Source organism: Malaya genurostris, chromosome 2 (genome assembly GCF_030247185.1).
Source record: "Malaya genurostris strain Urasoe2022 chromosome 2, Malgen_1.1, whole genome shotgun sequence".
NCBI classification, from domain to species: Eukaryota; Metazoa; Arthropoda; class Insecta; order Diptera; family Culicidae; genus Malaya; species Malaya genurostris.
Genome location: NC_080571.1, coordinates 341317223 through 341336385, shown reverse-complemented (window position 1 = coordinate 341336385; position 19163 = coordinate 341317223). Strand labels below are relative to the sequence as shown.

Below are 19163 nucleotides of genomic sequence, written 5' to 3'. Positions count from 1 at the left end.
TACTGCGAATGAATTGTACGAGTGGGCTAATAAAGCATCTTCTCTACCCAATATTTCAGTCATATACAAATGTTCGGAAGATTATGTAAAAGCAGAGAAATTTCTTAAAAATCGTTTCGAAAAATGTAAAATAATTTCTGGAACACAATCGTTTCACTATGTTGAGCCGCACGGAGACAAGGAATTGAAATTGAAAGTTTTCTCTTCCCACGTTTGAATTTTTGACTTTTTGTAAACCAGAAAAACCAGAATCATAGAAAAATTGCAACTGTGCAAAAACTTCATGTCACCATTATTTTATTACTCACGTAAATCCTTTGTCCCAATTTTACTCGTTTTCTCCCTGAAACGTTGCTAACAATAAATTGACAAAGTTAGGAATCGATCAGTGGCGCGACAAGTGTCAAAAAGTTAAGCTGCGGTACGTTCCGCGCGTGCGGGTCGTAAATGAAAAATTCACTGCTCCGAAAGTATTGATCTTTCCACACTGGCTTTTTTTTTCAACAAAAAAAGAAAGTATTGATCTTTCCACTCTGAAACTTTGCCAAGATTGAGATAAATCCCTTAGGCTTCTTTTTTCAACAAAATAAGAAAAAAATTAGGCCCAAGTTTTAAATTTTTTATTTGTTTTTTTAATGTTTAACTTTTTTCATTATTTTAACATTAAAGGTTGTTTTATGGAATCGCTCATTTGAAAGCTAAGGAAAAGACGCACATTTCAAGTCTTGGACGAATTTTTGAATATTTATTAGATTTTTCAATATAGGCTGTTGAGAAAAGGCTCTTTTTTGAAAACGCGTAATTTAAAAAAAAAAACATATCTCGAAAATTCCACGTACCATATTGAAATAAAGTAAAATGCGTGTCGAATATTTTCGAATTCTTTACCCAAAAAAAAGTTAGATGAAAAAAAATGGGTGGCTGATTTTGCGTGGAGTGCCCAATATACAAATCGACAGTTCTAAGGGCCATAAATGATATTGTTATGATCCGCAATTACGGTCAAATCATTTAGTTCCAAATCATTTTCAGTGTCTCTACATAGAATCAAGCAAAGAGTTAATTGGTTTTGCTCATATACATTATTTTGGTTTTATAAAATCGATTTTCAATCAGAATAAGTGTCGTCACTAATGAATGTGCATTTTTAAAGTGATCTGACCCTTGTTGACAGCAGTCCTACGTCAATCCCGCGGTTATGGCCCTTGCATTACCTACTGAATGTTTTTAATAAACACAATGAAGACAAACATATATTATTTTTTTATATCGTTTAATTTGACCTAATTATGGTCGTTTGCCGGGTGTACATTATTTTATTTTTCTGTAAGGTTATCCCAAGTAACATTTTTAATTTTAGTAAAGACCTACAGCAGTTTTAAGTGTTACATCGTAAATCTCGTATTGAAACTGTAAGCCTAATGAAAACAAGTGGGCAACTCTTCAACTCATAAAATATCAGCATGCGAAACTTAAACTAATCCCCGATTGAACTCCATCTTGTTGGCCTATTGGGAAGCCTTGGAAAAAATTTATACACCATCACTGAAGCAAAATTTCTGCACCATCACTGAAGCACCAAACAATGATGCAGTAGGAAAGATAATAAACGTTTTTGAACTAAATATCCCAAAACAGTTCGACATTTGCGTTTCCTTCGTATGATAAGAAAAACATACCCAAATATCTTCTTCGTATTAGTGATTTGTTTGGCACTTGACAACGATGAATGAAACCATTCGATAAATGGAATCTGTTTGGTATTTTCGTTGTGTTTAATCATCACACTAGTGAAACTAACCAAAATATGTACCCTTCTTTATATACTCAATAGACACATTCTTTCATTCAAGAAATGAGTATTCATATAACCGATAGAGTCTACCTGAATATGCATCTAGTATAAATATGTTCAATTGATCTTTAACATACAAAATCACACAGTCTAAGCGCTTAATTGAATCTACATTCGGTTGACCACTTTGGCGAACAATACAATCGATATCTTAACTCGTAATAATGATTTACTCCGCCGTTCGATGTGCTGATGAATTTATTCGGGAGCTAAATTATTTACAGGCTCAGACCAGTCCAAACACGACCTGAAATGTCATACGTCTAAAACCACGTAATAACACCCTCGGTTCGCCGGGAGGTATCTCTATATCGAAATAAAAAATGATAGTCACAGCCCATCTCCATATCATCATGTGAATCGACAACTGTTTTATAAACGCGCGGGTCAAGTGCTGGAGAAGTTCAGTCAATTGAAAGCTGTCGCATCGGGCTAACCGTCGGGAAACCAGTGTAGAACAAGTGTAAGGATCTGTCCAACATAAGAAATCTTATCAATTGTTTGATATCAAAAGTGCGAGTGGTAATCCAATAGACGTGAATACGTCAATCTGTCACGATAATCGATAATGTGGTGGTTGTTCGGTTTGTAAAGTGCCATTTGGAAAATATCCTATAACTGTTGGGATCATCCAATGACATTCGAGGAGTTCTGTGGAGGTCCCTTCCGGGTAAGTAAAGCAGGTCGTGTGAAAAAAAGAATGACAATTGAAGACAAAAGCACGAAATCACGGAAGTTTTTGAAAATAATGAAAGTTCGAAGTTGACCATAGTCGAAACAGTTTAAAAGTTAGGGAAGACTGAAGGTCGAAGTCAAAAATCGGTTGCAGTATGACAAGTGGCACCATCCTGTTGGAACCACATTTCGTCTCCATCCATATCTTGAAGATTTGACAATAAAAATTCATTGATTCATTTTTTAAAGAAATAAGGACCGATGAATCCAGCAGCCCACAAAACCGCACCAAACAGTACATTTTTCAGGATGCATTGGGAATTCTTGAAAATTATTTCAGTTGAACACTGCTTTTGAAAATAAATTTCAACGATTTGGTTGTTCTGGAGTTATCTATTTATTATGATTTACCATAAACTACTGAGTAGAGATGTCACTTTACACTGTTAAAACAACTTTCTGACAATAGAGTAAACCTCCTAAAAACACCCGTTAAATGGTTAGTTCAGTAAAATTTGAAAAATATATCAAATCGGGTCTGTCCCATATGGAAAGCACTCGCTTATCTGTCCCACGCACTAAAAATCACGTTTTAGTAAACATAAAATGTACAGATTGCATTAATTTTCTTTCGGGCCACTGTACCAATATTTAACACTGAAAGCGCATGCAAAAAAAAAAAGATAATGTAACATAAACTGCGATCCGATCGATCATTGAAACCTTCAAAGTCACTGTTTGAGCAGTTTTCTTCCATGAAAGAGTCTCCACCATGCAATTGAATTGCATCAAGGCCTGATATGATATCACAAACTTAACGATCGAGCGAATAAAGGTTTCACACGAATAGAAAATCAAACATGAAATTTTGCCACGTGCGACAGAAGCATGGCATGCTAAGATGGGACCGGTATTCGAGTATCTTTTTATTCGTTAACAAAAATACGCGCATATGAGTTCTTGTTGCGTAACAGATTATATATAACCGAATGACCAAAACCTGTTTTAATACACCTAGTGGTGTAATGATGCCTTTCTCATATCAATCATACTAATATATATATATATAATACTGTCGTATTCTTCAAAATAATTTTCTTCGATTCCTAAAAAGAATAACCGAAATCGGCTTGTTTGACCATCTACTGATAAAAACTATTAATTGAAGAAGATTAGAGGTCGATTTAGAAAACTTTTTACGGGTTTTCGCCCTTTTCAGTGATGGTATACAATTTTTAACACACTTTACCCTATATTTTCGGATCCGTAAGTTGGATCCGTATGAAATTCAGGTATTACGTATGGGACCACAGGACCTTTCATTTGAATTTCATTTCATCCCAGATGAAGAACGAGTTATTTCCAAAATATGTATTCATCTTATCCTCAATTTGTCGATTTTCAATATGAGACTGATATGCAAGCATGGGCAGTACATAGTCAAATACGATTCGCTTGACCATCAATTAACAATAGTAAAATTTTTCAATCATTTTAAATATCGAATCAGGAAACCGAAAGCCGAATTCGGATAAAATCTAACAGCTAATAATGGAACTGTATGACCATTCAATTGAGCTGTCCCCGTGACAGAGTAGAGCACATTTTTCATTTATTTTGTTCATAGCATCCTGTAATTCGGAAACCAAAAGACAGATTTAGATCAAATCAAAAAATTATGTATTGAACCGCATGTCCTTTAGTTTGAATCTACGACTGTTAAATACTGAAAAAGACCAAACATGTGTTTTACTGAAAAAGACCAAACATGTGTTTTATCACAAAATCTCACTTCATTCTAAATATCCCATAAAACCCATCATAGGGGCATATTCAGGAGTGTTCTAGTTCTAGATGCATAATTTATGTCAGTTTTAAAATTTAAATCTAGAAATTATAACAAAATAAACTGGCAGCCCCAACAGCGTTTTATCTGTGTTTCAAATATAGAAAAAATAGAACGGCAATGTATACCAGTTTTAAATTTGACAGTCGAACTGGTCGAATAAATAAAACTAAAACGGATTGCTGGGGATACGTTTGTTTCAGTTTCATTTACATTATAGACCACCCATATGAATCTTGCAGCTGCTGAATTTGCTCTAATGTAATAGGAATTTCATTCTGAAAAAGGCGGGCGGGTAATGTCAAAGACATAACTGGATGACGTCAATACGAATAAAACTGACACACTATTACCGGCGGATTTTTACAAAAGTATAAAAATGGGGATTTCTTAATCCGCATATAAACATGAAATATATTCAGAAAAACCACTTTCTAAGCAAATGTGGATTTTTAGTTGACCATCAATGCCAACTTCCCTCTCTGACCAGCCTAGATAGCCGTGTAGTGTCGGTAGCGGTTTCCCAACTGGCTAAGAATAACACTAAGGTCCACCTGCACCGATGGTATAAGTCCACCAAACAGGTAAGCCATGTGGCATCCGGCGGAATTATTTTTTACCAAGAATTCATCCACTGGTTTCCTGTTCCATGTCGTAAAAGGCCACAAAAATAGGAACTCCTAAGTCAAGGTGTATTTCCGTGCCGATGGCTGAATGGCTGCAGGAGGTTAAACAATGCAGTCGTGAACGGAATATCTTGGGTTTTTCCCTTACTGGATACACGCAATGCTTAGCAATCGACTTCTTTGTTCATCACTACGGCAAGCAGAGATTAGAAAACTGAGTGTCTGTGGGTGTCCTCAAGGTGGTGTACTATCCCCACTTTTATGGAGCCTAGTCGCTGATGATTTGTTAAGGAAACCTAATAACCTTGGATCTCCGACCTATGGTTTTACCGACGATTATAATATATTGATGACCGGTATAAGCATTAACACTCTCTTTGATTTAATGCAGCAAGCCCTGCGATCTGTTGAACAATGGTGTTGTCAGGTTGGATTATCTGTAAATCCGGGCAAAACATCAATGGTGCTTTTCACTCATCGTAGGATAATCACAGGAGCTCGTCCGTTGCAGTTCTTCGGTTCAGAGGTTACTGTAGTCGATCAAGTTAAATACGTCGGGGTTATTCTTGACTCAAAACTGAATTGGTCTGCTCACATTGACTTCAGGATTAAAAGAGCTTGCATGGCTTTCGGCCAATGCAGACGAGCTTTTGGAAAATCATGGGGACTCAAACCCAGATATATTCATTGGATCTACACAACTATTGTTAGACCAATTTTAGCATATGGATGTCTTGTATGGTGGCAGAAAGGAGAAGTCGCGACAGTACAGTCAAAGCTAAATCATCTCCAAAGGATGGTCCTAATGGTGATGACAGGAGCATTCACGACAACTCCTACTGCTGCTCTAGAGGCGCTACGGTGCATTAAACCACTTCATGTGTTCCTAAAACAAGAAGCATTATCTTGTGCATACCGTCTTAGGGTTACAGGGCTTTGGAACAGTAACCCATTAGATTATGCTACCAGCCACACTCGCTTGTGGTCTCAAATGGTTACGTGGGATGAGTATTTACTCGCTCCTAACTCTCACATGCAGTTTTCCTTTCAAAACATTTAATGTGAGCTATCCTCTTCGTGAGGAATGGTTGTCTGGTTGTCTGGAACGACAACTTGATGAACACATAGTTTGTTATACGGACGGTTCTCTGTTGAATGGTCGTGCTGGTGCTGGTGTCTACTGTCGTGAAATGAGGCTGGAGCAGTCTCATCCACTTGGTAGATACTGTACTGTGTTCCAAGCAGAAATCTACGCGATTCTGTGTGGAGTACAATCGGCACTTTAGCAGAGGATCTGTGGTAAACGAATTTGTTTTTGTTCCGACAGTCAGGCAGCCTTAAAAGCACTCAGTTCGAATGACTCACGGTCGAATCTAGTGATCGCATGACGAACTCAAATTGAAGACCTCAGCATTTCAAATGCTGTTTACTTCTTATGGGTACCCGGCCATTCTGGTATTACTGGAAATGAATGGGCTGATGAGTTGGCTAGAGCTGGTGCAACGAATGATTTCGTTGGTCCTGAACCTGCTTTACCACTTTCTACTAGTTGGATAAAGCACAAGATTCGTTCTTGGGCTGTATCCAAACATGCCAGCTACTGGCGCAGCTTGCAAACTTGCGCTCAGACAAAAGCATTTCTACCAGATTTAAATCTGAAAATGTCAAAGTGTCTACTGCATTTTTCCAAGCATCATTGCAGTATTCTGGTCAGAGCTCTGACTGGACATTGCAAACTCAATTATCACATGGCTACTATTCAACGTGCTGAGTATTATTCGTGTGATTTGTGTGAATGCGATTATGGTACTTCATATCATCTGATATGTAACTGTCCCGCATTGACGCAACTACGTATCCGGGTTTTTGGTTCTCCATACATGGTTGAGTCTGTGTATGCGAAGCTAAAATTAAAGGATATTCTCTCGTTTCTCACTCAATGTGGTAAGGAGCTATAGTCTGAAGGATTCGTTCTTCCTGGAGTGAATGAATCCTTTCTATACTCACCTTAAATAGGGTTTAGCAGATTGTTTGGCATCCTTTAGGGGGTACCGAATTTGTTTCTGCTCGTACATACTGCGAGTCATTCTGCATTCTTCCGGGAGTGCAGAATGGTGTCGCTTTTTTAAGATCTCTAAATCCTCTCGTGGGTTGAAGGTTTTATTAACAGCAGACTGTTCGGGACCTCGTAGAGGTTCAGAATTTACTTCTGCTTCCACTAAATGTGATCCTCAGCAGATTGTTCAGCATCCCTTAGGAGTGCAGAATTTACTTCTGCTTTTATGTGTTTTTGTGTCGTCAATTTTTCCCACCCTCCTAGTCCAACTCTTACCATTTCCTTTCAATCCTTCCCTCTTATATATCGGGAAAAACGATGCTAAAAACAAATTGATGGCAAGGCACAAATTTTCAAATATCAAGGGGAACGTGCCATTTGAGCCAATTTGTTCTGAATGTCAAAGACATAACTGGATGACGTGAATACGAATAAAACTGACACACTATTACCGGCGGATTTTTACAAAAGTATATAAATGGGGATTTCTTAATCCGCATATAAACATGAAATATATTCAGAATGTTTTAAATTATGTGCTACGATGCAAAACGAAATATAGACATTTAGTTGATCGAAACGATATTTCAATATAATTCCAAATGAAAATTATTGGAAGTGAATCAAGCTACATATTTCATCGTGTTTCTCCTAGTCGCACAGTGATTCGAATCAATAAAAACGGGGACATAAATCAGTAGTTGCCAAACCGTTCTTTTAATGCATATAGTTGCTTTTAAGAAATTATTAACAAATATATGCCGCGTAATTTGGCTCAATCCCTAATTGTTCATGGCCTACTTTGACAAAAAATATAACCATAACTTTTCTTTCTGCAGAGATAGAAATTTTTTTTCTTCTGCAAAGTTTTAGAACTATTGAAAATAATTTACTTTGTCAAATAGACCAAAAGTCTAGGCCGCACCGTTTCGGATATACAAAGCGTTTTTATGGCAACCCCCTTAAAATCAGTTTTTTATTCATAACTTGTTTCGAGTTATTTTTTTATGCTTACTTTGTTTGCAATAATTGAAGATAATAAAAAATCCTATATTTTTGTTGAAGGTAGTGCATAGGTTTGTTGTTTCCTGGTTTCCTATACAACATTTTACCTTTTTTAACCTATGATAAAACCTCACACCAAAGCGAAATATGCAATTTTATGCAGCCGGTTTTTGAAAAAACTTAAAGGAAAAGATATGCCCAATACTATAAAAAAATCTAAATGGAACTCGATGGAACTTCTGTTTTTAGGCCTTTTCAAAATTAGTTAGTTATTGAATTATGACAACCCCATTAAAACTAGTTTTCCGTTTGGAATAATTGTAGAAAATATAAAATCCCATAATTTTGTAGAAGATATTGCATAGGTTTATTCTTTTCTGGAAAAGTTCTACATCATTTTACCTTTTTTACCTAGGAAACCTTGTACTGAAGCGAAATATGCAACTGAATGCAGCAAACTTTTACAATACTTATAGGAAAATATATTCGTAATACAATTTATTTTCCAATGAGAATATCCTGAGTACTATTCGTGTGACTCATTTTCACTATGCCCATGCTGAAACCATGAATGGTTAAGAAACGGAGGGCGTCGCGCGTCTGCTATTTCTGTAACCCACTTTTGCAGTGTGCGTAGAGATGGGCAATTCGCTCCTGAGCTATTTCAGTGAATCGAATTTTTAAAGTGAGCTGATAGCTAACAGCTATTTTTAAAAGAACAGCAGCTCACCAGTTCACCGCACTGGTGAGCAGGGATGTCAGGTTCACAGATTAATCTGTGTTTCACAGATTTTCAACCTTTTGCACGGATTTCAAAAATGGCACAGATTCTCACAGATTTCAGAAAATAGTCACAGATTCACACAGATTCTGAAATCGATTATAGATTTTTTAAATTGATCACAATTTAGCACCAGAAATTACAGAGCGGTAAGAAATAGTGAGAGTTTTGGATGGTAACAGATTTAAAAAAAAATTACCTGGCATCTCTGCTGAAAACAAGCTACGAGCTGAACGGATTTTCGGCTCTTGAAGAGCGAGTTATAAATGAGAAGAAATGTGTGCAGTTCTTCAAAATGTGTATTCATCCTTCTTTAACAGATCGAATGAGCCATTGTCAATAAGAAATCTTACCTCTCACTCAGTAGGCTAAGGTACATTTAGGGATGCCACTTTTGCAGATATTCTCAAATGTGACATAATAATAATTCGCAAACAAGTTAGTTCACATAGCATTGTTCTTTGTGCATCAATGATTTCGATCATGCATATGAAAGAAAATCGGAGTAAGAAAAACGGCACAAAAAAAACGGCGCTCAAAACAAACCTTCAGTTCAATCTAAATGAGCTGATGAGCTGATACATTTAATCAATTCTCTTTAGTGAGCTGATCGGTTCGGAGCTGCTCACCGGTATGAGCTGCTTCGCACATCTCTTAAAAAACGTGTTGCTTCGCGATAACTCAATTTATTTACACGTTTAGAAATGAAATCTCTTCGTAAAGGTTTGTACTTTTACAATACTTTTTCATATTTTGTTTGGAAAACATTTTTCCATTTTTTAAATATGTGTTGAACTTTTGCTAATTTTGCGGATTTTCAATAATTAAAATCAACTTTGAAAAGGCCTAAAAAATTGCATCGAGCTCCACTTAGATTTTTTCTAATATTGTTATTTGTCAAAAAGTAAATAAAAATAGCAACAATTTGCTTAAGTTGTGCGTGCAAGCATGAGCTTGTTTATACGTGTTTACGCGCCTCCAGACTGGTAGTCGCTGGTTTCTCTCCTTCTCGGAAATCGGATAGAAATATCTTTCATATATTTGCATATAAATCTATATCCATTATTATCTTGTTATACCTTATGATAAAAAAGAACCGGAATTTTCATTTTAAAATTCCCGCGCTTGTCCAATCGGTAAACTTTTATTCTCTCAACGTTGACAACACTTTTATACACATTCTGTCAAATTTTGACGCATATCGTACGATTTGTTTTTGAAAAATTTTCGTGTGGCGATTTTTATAATGGATGAAAATTTAGTACAACGTGCGTGCATCAAATTTTGTGTTGCAAATGGATTTAAGTGTTCCGAAACGTTGAAAATGTTAGAAAAGGCCTTTGGTGAATCGTGTCTAAGAAAAACACAGGCATACGAGTGGTATAAACGCTTCAAAGGTGGTCGTACAAGCTTGGATCATGATGAGATCCCTGGCCGCCCAACAACATCTGTTACTGAAGAAAACATTAAATCGGCGAAGCAAATCGTGTTGAAAAATCGTTCTGTACCGATTAGAGAAATCGCTGTGTTGTTGGGCATCTCTTATGGATCAGCCGAACACATTTTAACTGATGTTTTGGGTTTGAAACGCGTCGCTTCTCGGCTGGTGTCAAAAAAGCTGAATTTCATTCAAAAACAGCGTCGTGTTGACGTGGCCAAAGAGATGATTTCCAACGCAGATAGTGACCCCACATTCATCGAATGCATCATAACTGGTGACGAGGCGTGGATCTATGAATATGACGTCGAAACCGCACAACAATCGACCGAATGGCGCTTCGAAGGCGAGCCGTTGTTCTAAATTTTCATCCATTATAAAAATAGCCGCACGAAAATTTTTCAACTTCTTTGTATAGACGCCAAACAAAAACTAATCGTACGATATGCGTCAAAATTTGACTGAATGTGTATAAAAGTGTTGCCAACGTTGAGAGAATAAAAGTTTACCGATTGGACAAGCGCGGGAATTTTAAAATGAAAATTCCGGTTCTTTTTTGATCATAAGGTACACTATATTAATTTGAAAGCTGGAAAGGAATTGTCACTGGAAGCAATTGATATGCTAGAACTTACAACAGAACAAGAAAATATAGAGCAAGAGAATAGCGACACAGAAAACTCGGACGATAGCGTGACTGATACTGATTGACTACAATGCGACTAAGTGACATATTGTAATGATTTATTAGGTAACATTGATTACCTAATTAATTGATTAGTTTGTGAAAAGTTACTCATTGAAATGCTATCTGAAACTTTGTAGTAGATACTTAGGTAATAGAAGTAGATTCTACGTAGATAAATTAAAAAAAAACTATTTTTAAAACAAAGCGAATATATCTCAAAAAAATATTTATTTACTTTATTAATATTTTCAGCATAAATACCACAAATGTTTTTTTCTTCAAAACGAGATAGAAAATTTTTTTTATTTATTTTTATTCGAAATCGGTACTACCCCCTAAACAAAAATTAAGGAGCCACTTTCAAAAGAAGCTTTATATAATCTTGTAAAACTTCTTCGTAGACACGTTAGCTCTTAAACATCAGCGAAAGTCAGTACAGATCTTTGACCAGCTTTTTCCAGTTTTGGACCACTGTGAGTCGTTGAAAAGAAGTAAACATATGGTTCAAAACAGATTGTTTTCGAATTATTCTCAGAATGTCGCTTTTTGTCGCTCAAGCGCATTCTGAAAGTTCGGTACTTTTCTCTTCTCGTGCAATCTGAAAATGAAGAACGAAAAAAAAACGAGAGAGAAACTACCGAAGTTCTCAGCTCTCTGAGATCTGCTATTGTTTTGATGCGTGACGCGTGCTCGGCTTATCAAGTCCACGTGAACCGTACCGAGCTCTTGCCGTTTGCTTGAGACTCTCCCCAAACATCAAGAGCTCATCTCTCTCTCTTATACACACTCGCTCTCTATCGTTCGCTCTCGTAAAGCTCGTTACGTAGGGTTTGTTTATTTACGCCGGTTTCCGTTCGTTTACCACCCAACCGTTTTGGGAAATTTAAAATACACTCGCTGTGTGACACCGAAGCACTCGACGGTTTTTCACGTTGTCATGGTGAGCTTTTGCTCGAACAACTCGAATAGTTTGCAGCCCAGTGCTAGGGATATGGCGTACTAGTTTGTTCTCGGGAGGATTTGGAGTAGGGAAGTTAAATTGAAAAATATTGCTAGTATTGGGAGATTTTCTACCACCAAACAGAAGATGATATAATAAAGTGGTAACATGATGAAATGTTTCGTTCAGATAACAGCAATTGAATCGATTGTTCTGATCGTTTCGACTAGAATTTCACAATGTAAGGTTTTATTTCATCTGAGTATAACATCGACTAAAATTCGAGGCTAGTTGTGAATATGATTTTTTTAAAAATAATTATTTGATTTTGGTGTAGTACATAGTAACGAAAGTTTAGAAAAAAAATTAGGCCTCTTTAAAATTTGATCTTTCCCATTAAAATCACTCCGACTGTCTGATGTCAAAATCCATTGATTGATTGTTCATTTCGCAATCCGTTCCACGAGACACGATCCCAACGATCGTCATCGTCACTCGTAAGCCCGAAAAAGTGCAATCTCTTGATAAGAATTAAGATATTATCAACTTCCCCCTATATGACAATCAAGCCCGCCATTTGGCAGGACAGTACCGATACGGCATCGAATATGATAAGCCCATTCGGTCGATTGGTTGAGATAAACAATTTCACTATCAGCTGATTGCTCGGTTAAATACGCGAATACGATGAGTGAATCAAGTGACTTGAAGACCGTCTGATAACGTGGAGGTTTATAAAAGGAGCGCTCTGCGCTCGGAGCCGATTCAGTTTCGCGTTTTAGTGCTCCTTACCGGTTCCGGGATTTGTGTTTGCTTGGCTGATTCAAGAGATTCCTTCAAACTGGAAACAAAACTGAGATGACATTTGAAGATTTCTGCGGTGGTCCTTTTTGGGTATTTGATTGTTTTTTTTTAGTATTCATCATTAACCGATCAATTGGTGCAGTGCAGTGTGAAATGTGAAATGAAGAAAGTGATTTCTAGGTCAAGGGTAGACGACCTTGGTGAATTGTATTGTAATGCATGCAAGTTCGTATGGTTTCGAGTATTTTAGTCAGGCTAGTAATGGCATGTTATCTTATCAACCGAGGAACCGATTCCACTCACGATTAGGGTGGATATTTGGTCGCACGTTCAATTGGTTCACGTCTGGATGGAATAGCAGTTGTTGATTCCGTGATAGCAATAACCATTACCATTATCCGAGGGATTCGACGGGACGAGACTCAGAGCAGGGTTAATTGGTTATGAATAGATAATGCTCTTTTCTTGTTCGAATTTGTAGAAGTGCTGAGTAATCTAACGACCGATAGATTCTCATACTATCAATCTTTCACTAGGGTACAACTTTAGCTCAAGTAGCTCTTGAGGCTTTGAAATATTTTGCACTATAATTATTTGCTAGATAAACTTAACCAGCGCATTTCTATTGATTACGCAACAACGCATCATAAAAGCATAGATAACAGATATACAGCCTCGAACAAAATTGTTCAAAATCCTGTGTATATTTCAAATGGTCTATACGTTAGAAACACTACTGCGACCTACTCGAATATTCGCCGAGATCTTTCAAAACGTTCCACTACGCTCCGGAACGATAACAAAATCCGTCTACCTGTTATACAAATATTCCAACTACAAACAATTTGAACACTTATCAAACGATTTCCCAAGTGTTAATAAAAACTTTATTTCCATCCATTCGTATAAATCACACGAGAATTTGAAAACAAAAATAAACTTGTCATTGCAACCAACAGAAAAATCAAAAATCTAGCGTGAAGTGAATGTTGCACCCAAAAGTTGTGGCTCATGTGAAAGCGACCCCCAAATCGTGGTGGCACCTCGTGTCGATCGTAAAAGTATAGAAATAAATTTTCTAGCTTTAATTTTCTGAATCTTCAAAATCTACGCCAGGAATTTTTTTGTTTTCATGCTTTTGAAAGTGACCGGCTACACCGACTGTGTAATATCAGAGACATAACTGGATGTCGTGAATACGAATAAAACTGACACTCTTTTTTTATACTTTCGAATATCAATTAGTTGATCGATTGTGTGAATTGTGCAAGCTTTCCTCGTTTTCACTACTAGAATATGAAACGATACTCCTAAACTAAAGTACAGATTAGTTACATTAAACATTCTGACACACAATTAAATATTACGAAAAAACCAGTATAGGTCTTTAGTGGTTCTGAAAGGAACCTTTCATTAATGGCTTCTAAGTTCTATATGCAGTTTATATAGCAAATCATTAAAAAGTTCTACTACAAACTTCAAGTGGTCGAAAAATGGGCCGTATACAGTATAGTGAAGAACATTTCGCATAATTCATTGGGTATACAATTATTGTTCTAAACAGAAACATACAGAATTTTGATGTCAATTATTTCGTTTCGAATTTAAGTATCAGGTGTACAACTTTGTTTCCACCGTTTTCCGATAGGTGGCAGTACCGGCTGAGGCGGGTCAAAATACGTAGATGATAATGCCTTTAAAGTGAGTGTGTACAGTGCCGAACGAATTGTCATCCGCCGTTTCAGTGATAGTTGTTCTTTAGTCATGGGCAATACGGCTCATTTCAATGAGCGGCTCTGAACCGAACGCTCTTTCGTAAGAGCCGGTTCAATTGAACGGCTCATTGGCTCAATAAACGTCAATGTGGAGTTTCGAGAGAGTGAGTGTGAGAGCCACGGAAATGCATGAGCGGTATGGGCGATCTGAAATTGTGTTTCACAACTAGAGATGTCCGTGTGCGGGGAAGCGGGATATTGAAATAAATTAGTTGAAATTCCATTTCGGAAAAAAATCTATTTTTCTTCTCCTATTACGACAGAATTCTTTGAAAATTCACTGCTGGATAAATGTTCTATGTATTTTTGACAGCTTCATTAGAAAACATCATCGTTTAACCAACAACGCAATCAAATTCGGGTGTACACAGGCACACAGATTTTCCAAGTTGAAACACAGATTTTAAAATGGCAACTCTGCTTGAGAGCCGCGGTTCAATTTTGAAGAGCCGTGGTTCGTTCGCTCATTGCTACGAGTCGGTTCAAATGAACGGCTCATGAGTGCTCGCCCATCACTATTGTTCTTGTTTTCGTACTATTCACGCTCCAAAAAAATCTGTTTATGTGCCCAATTCTCGCCATTGGCGGGAAGTATTACTTTTTTGTTACAATTCGAAAAAAAATGCAGCTGAAGCGCATCGAATGCTCTCAGAAACTTTCGGTGATGCTGCTCTGAGTAAAAGAACGTGTCGGGAGTGGTTTCAACGTTTTAAAAATGGTGATTTCGATGTCGAAGACAAACATGGTGGTGGAAGAGAAAAATAACCTTCAAAGATGAACAACTAGAAGCATTGATTCGTGCTAAATCCAAGAAGAGCTTGCCGAATCGTTGGGAGTGAGTCAGCAAGCCATTTCAAAACGTCTCAAGGCCCTGGGCATGATTCAGAAAGAAGGAAACTGGGTGCCATACGAGTTGAAACCGAGGGACATCGAGCACCGTCTATTTGTCTATAACTCCAAACGCAGAAAATCATGGGGAAAGCCCGGGCATGCTACTTCGTCGAAGGCAAAACCGAGTATTCACGGCGCCAAGGTTATGATTTGTGTTTGGTGGGATCAGCTCGGTGTGATTTACTACGAGCTCTTAAAACCGGGTGAAACTATCCGGAGATCGCTACCGAACGCAGCTGATGCGCCTTAGTCGCGCGCTAAAACAAAATCGGCCACAATATCAAGAGCGACATGGCTAAGTCATTTTCCAACACGACAATGCTCGGCCTCACGTCGCAAAAGTGGTCAAAAAGTACCTGGAAACGTTGAAATGGGAAGTCTTGCCTCACCCGCCGTATTCCCCAGATGTCGCCCCTTCTGACTTTCACCTATTTCGTTCGATGGCACACGGCCTGGCAGATCAACATTTTCAATACCTCGAAGAATTGGAAAAATGGATTGCTTCATGGATAGCGTCAAAAGAGGACTTCTTTTTTCGAGCCGGGATCGGAAAATTGCCGGAAAGATGGGAGAAAGTTGTCGCTAGCATTCAGAAGGTCCAAATTGTGTAAGATATTAAAAACTATTGCGAATTTTGCACAAAACTAATCAAATTATTCTGAAAACTGGCGCTGTGACTAGGGATGTCGCGTTTTTTGAAATACTCGATTAGTAAATAATCGAATACAACTTATCAAACTAATCGATTTGCTTGATTAATCGTACAGAATTACTCGATTAATCGATTAGCTTGCGATTAAGCATGACTAAATTTGATGGGCGATCTAACGTTGTGTTTCACTGCTAGATGCGTACGTGTGCGAGGATAATGATTGCAATATTAGCTGTCAAAATACAAGGGAAAACCGAATTTTCACTTGTAAAATCCTTTATAACTTACATACAACGTCATTTTTTCAAGCGAAAAGTTAATTTTAGTGTGAGAAAAATCAATTTCTACCTATGTTATTGTAGCAGCACCCAAGATTCTGTTTTAAACCAGGCATATTTTCAGATCTGATCTTAGCATGCGAGAAAAGGTTATGTTGATAACTTGGAATGATTTTATTCGTTGCGTACATTATAAAATATTACTTGAAAGACCGCACAGATGCGCAAACCTAAGCGAATATGCGATATTATGATGAGGAATAGTTTTTTACTAAGAACTAATTCCGGATCTCGATATTGATCAACATATCATCTTATAAAAACAAAAATGATTACACGAAACGAAAGAAAATAAATTTTCTTACATTTTAAAATAAACAGTTCTTATAACAAGTTCTAGAATTCTACAAAATAATTGAAATTATATAAGAAAAAATCAATCTTAAGAAAGGTTCAAATAATGAAACATAGATGGCGGGTCAGGTGAAATTAGTTCTACGTTCGATTGTCAATTTTGTTTAAGTCGATTTGTTGTTTCAAGTGGTGACAGATTGTTTTCGAAACAACTTACTTATTTCACGCACAAAAATTAAACAAATGTCTAGTAATTAGAATGAATAGATATTCTAATTTGAATCAAATATTGGTCTCGTTTTTATAAACACCATTAAGTCACATGGCAAAATTTTCTTTGAAGAAATGCAGGCGAATTATTCAAAATAGAGCATATTTTTAACAACCAAAAAAATTTTTCTTCTTCGATTACTGTTATGATATACACTCAGCCAGTACATAACAGATCTTCAAGTAAGTGGCAGGGTGCTTAGTGACTTTAAAACAAACACGACATATTTTTGTAATAATCACAATTTGTTTGGAGCCACCATGAAGTAATAACATTCGAGTTTGAATCTATTGATTTGATGTTTGATGAGCAACTAACCGTTTCATCGTTTTCATTATACTGTTTTTTCTGAATGAAGTTTAAATTACTTAATTAAGCTCTCGATACTCGCACACTAAGATTACTAGAAATCAATAAATCAATTTGAGGTATATAAACTCAAAAACTAGTAATATAAACTAGTAAATATGTGTATAATAGCTTTTAATCAAAATATGTCTCTTTCAAACAAGAACAAACTAAGAAAAACAAAAAATCACGCGAAACAATATACATTTGTTTGTTTGTTGCGAATGATATCCTATGTAGCAAACCTAATTTACTATTCTCATCGTTTGAATAGTAAAATACTGTTGAAATCATAGTAACGCAAAGGTTTATGTGACAAATCATAGCCTTCGAAAAGGTGAATGTGAGAGCATGGAACTAAAGCTTTCAGAATGTCAATTCAGGAAACTTGAATTATCTCAGGTTTAAAATTTTTAAGCAGACGATTTATAGGTAAAAGATTCAAAACAATTTTGGTTTAATTTTATTAAAAATATTGTGCGATTAGTAATATAAATAAAGAAATGTCAATATTTTTGATAGAAAAGCAGCGTAAATATTTTTGATGAACCAGAGATTATCTATTAGAATAAAAAAAAGGCGGGTGGGTAATGTCAGCGACATAACTGGATGTCGTGAATACGAGAACAACTGACATGTTCCTTAACACTTCCGAATATCAATTGTATGAATTATGCAAGTATTCCCCTTTTTCAAATTTTTCGCAAAAACAAAGAAGGCTTTACTTGATCTCGATTACTGTGAATTTCACACAGCGAAAAGTGCACAAATCTAACCAAATTGTTCTTGATTTGCACTAAACTGAGGATAATTACCTTCGATTTGCGAAAAACAAATCCTAATAGTTCTTTAGAAAACTTTTAGAGCCATTAGAACGGCTGATATTGTGTAATGCTCTCCACCGTTGTTTTTTTCCAATGCTAATGACTGGCAGCTGTGACGTAATCGCTCTTGTCGAAAGCGAAACTAGCTGTGCAGACGACAAAAAATACATCTGCTCGCAGTGGCGATAGAAACCAAACTGATTCAAATTTTGTTAAGAGATTCCCTTTTTTGTTATTTCGTTTGTAGCTTTTTCAATAATGGGCGGTCCTAACGGCTATAAAAATAGCCGCATACAGAATTTTAATGTCGATTATTTCATTTCGGATTTGCATAATTTATTGAAAGAAACTATCAATATGCTGTAGGGATTCGTTTCTAGCATTCAGAAGGACCAAATTGAGGAACTCACTACGATATTCACAACTTTTTGGAACCTTTTTTTAGAACGATTTGTTGTACAGCAGCAGATATTTTGTTCTCTTCCTCAGAACGCGTTCTGATTGGCTGGTGTTGACATGGGTCAAATGAGATAGGTTTTTCAATAGTGTACTATTGAAATACTTCAATGCTTTTGCTATACACGTTTAAGTTGAAAAATTTCGATTCTATTGGTAGTTAGATTATATAAATCCTTCCATAGATCACTGAGCTATGAGCTTTCAAAATACGAGAAAGGCAAACGCGCCTTATGAATTATCCTCTTTGATACTCGTTTATACCAAACATTATGCCACACAACTGAAAATTTTATCATAAAATTGTGATTATATTTCCGATGGCATGTAGCAAAAATTATGTTGATTCGTTAGATACAACAAGAGATATTCACGATCAAAAACTTATCACTCTCTCAGAGGGTAAATATTGAAAAGGCACCCCATAGTAAAGTAAGTCGTATTCACGACAAAATCAACAGAATTTTGTGCAGTTTTTGATAACATTGAAACTTCTCAACTCATTGACAAAATGAAACGAAACCAAATTTGAGGAATACAATTGAGAAGATTATAATGAACATAAGTGAAACTGGAGTCATTTCTTTCATTTTATTGTAT

The 19163-nt window shown here is 36.5% G+C and overlaps 1 protein-coding gene across 2 annotated transcripts in view; it reads left to right on the top strand.

The window, feature by feature from the left end:
• Positions 1 to 2260: 2260 nt before the first annotated feature.
• LOC131431831 (multidrug resistance-associated protein 1-like) overlaps positions 2261 to 19163 on the top strand; it is a 42840-nt gene continuing 25937 nt past the window's right edge. Inside the window, exon 1 of one of the 2 annotated variants that reach the window (XM_058597733.1) lies at positions 2261 to 2525. In XM_058597733.1, the coding sequence (XP_058453716.1) occupies positions 2490 to 2525 (36 nt within the window). In that variant the 5' untranslated portion in view covers positions 2261 to 2489. Of the gene's footprint in view, positions 2526 to 12657; positions 12805 to 19163 lie in introns of those variants that run through there. The other variant, XM_058597732.1, reaches the window with a different exon arrangement.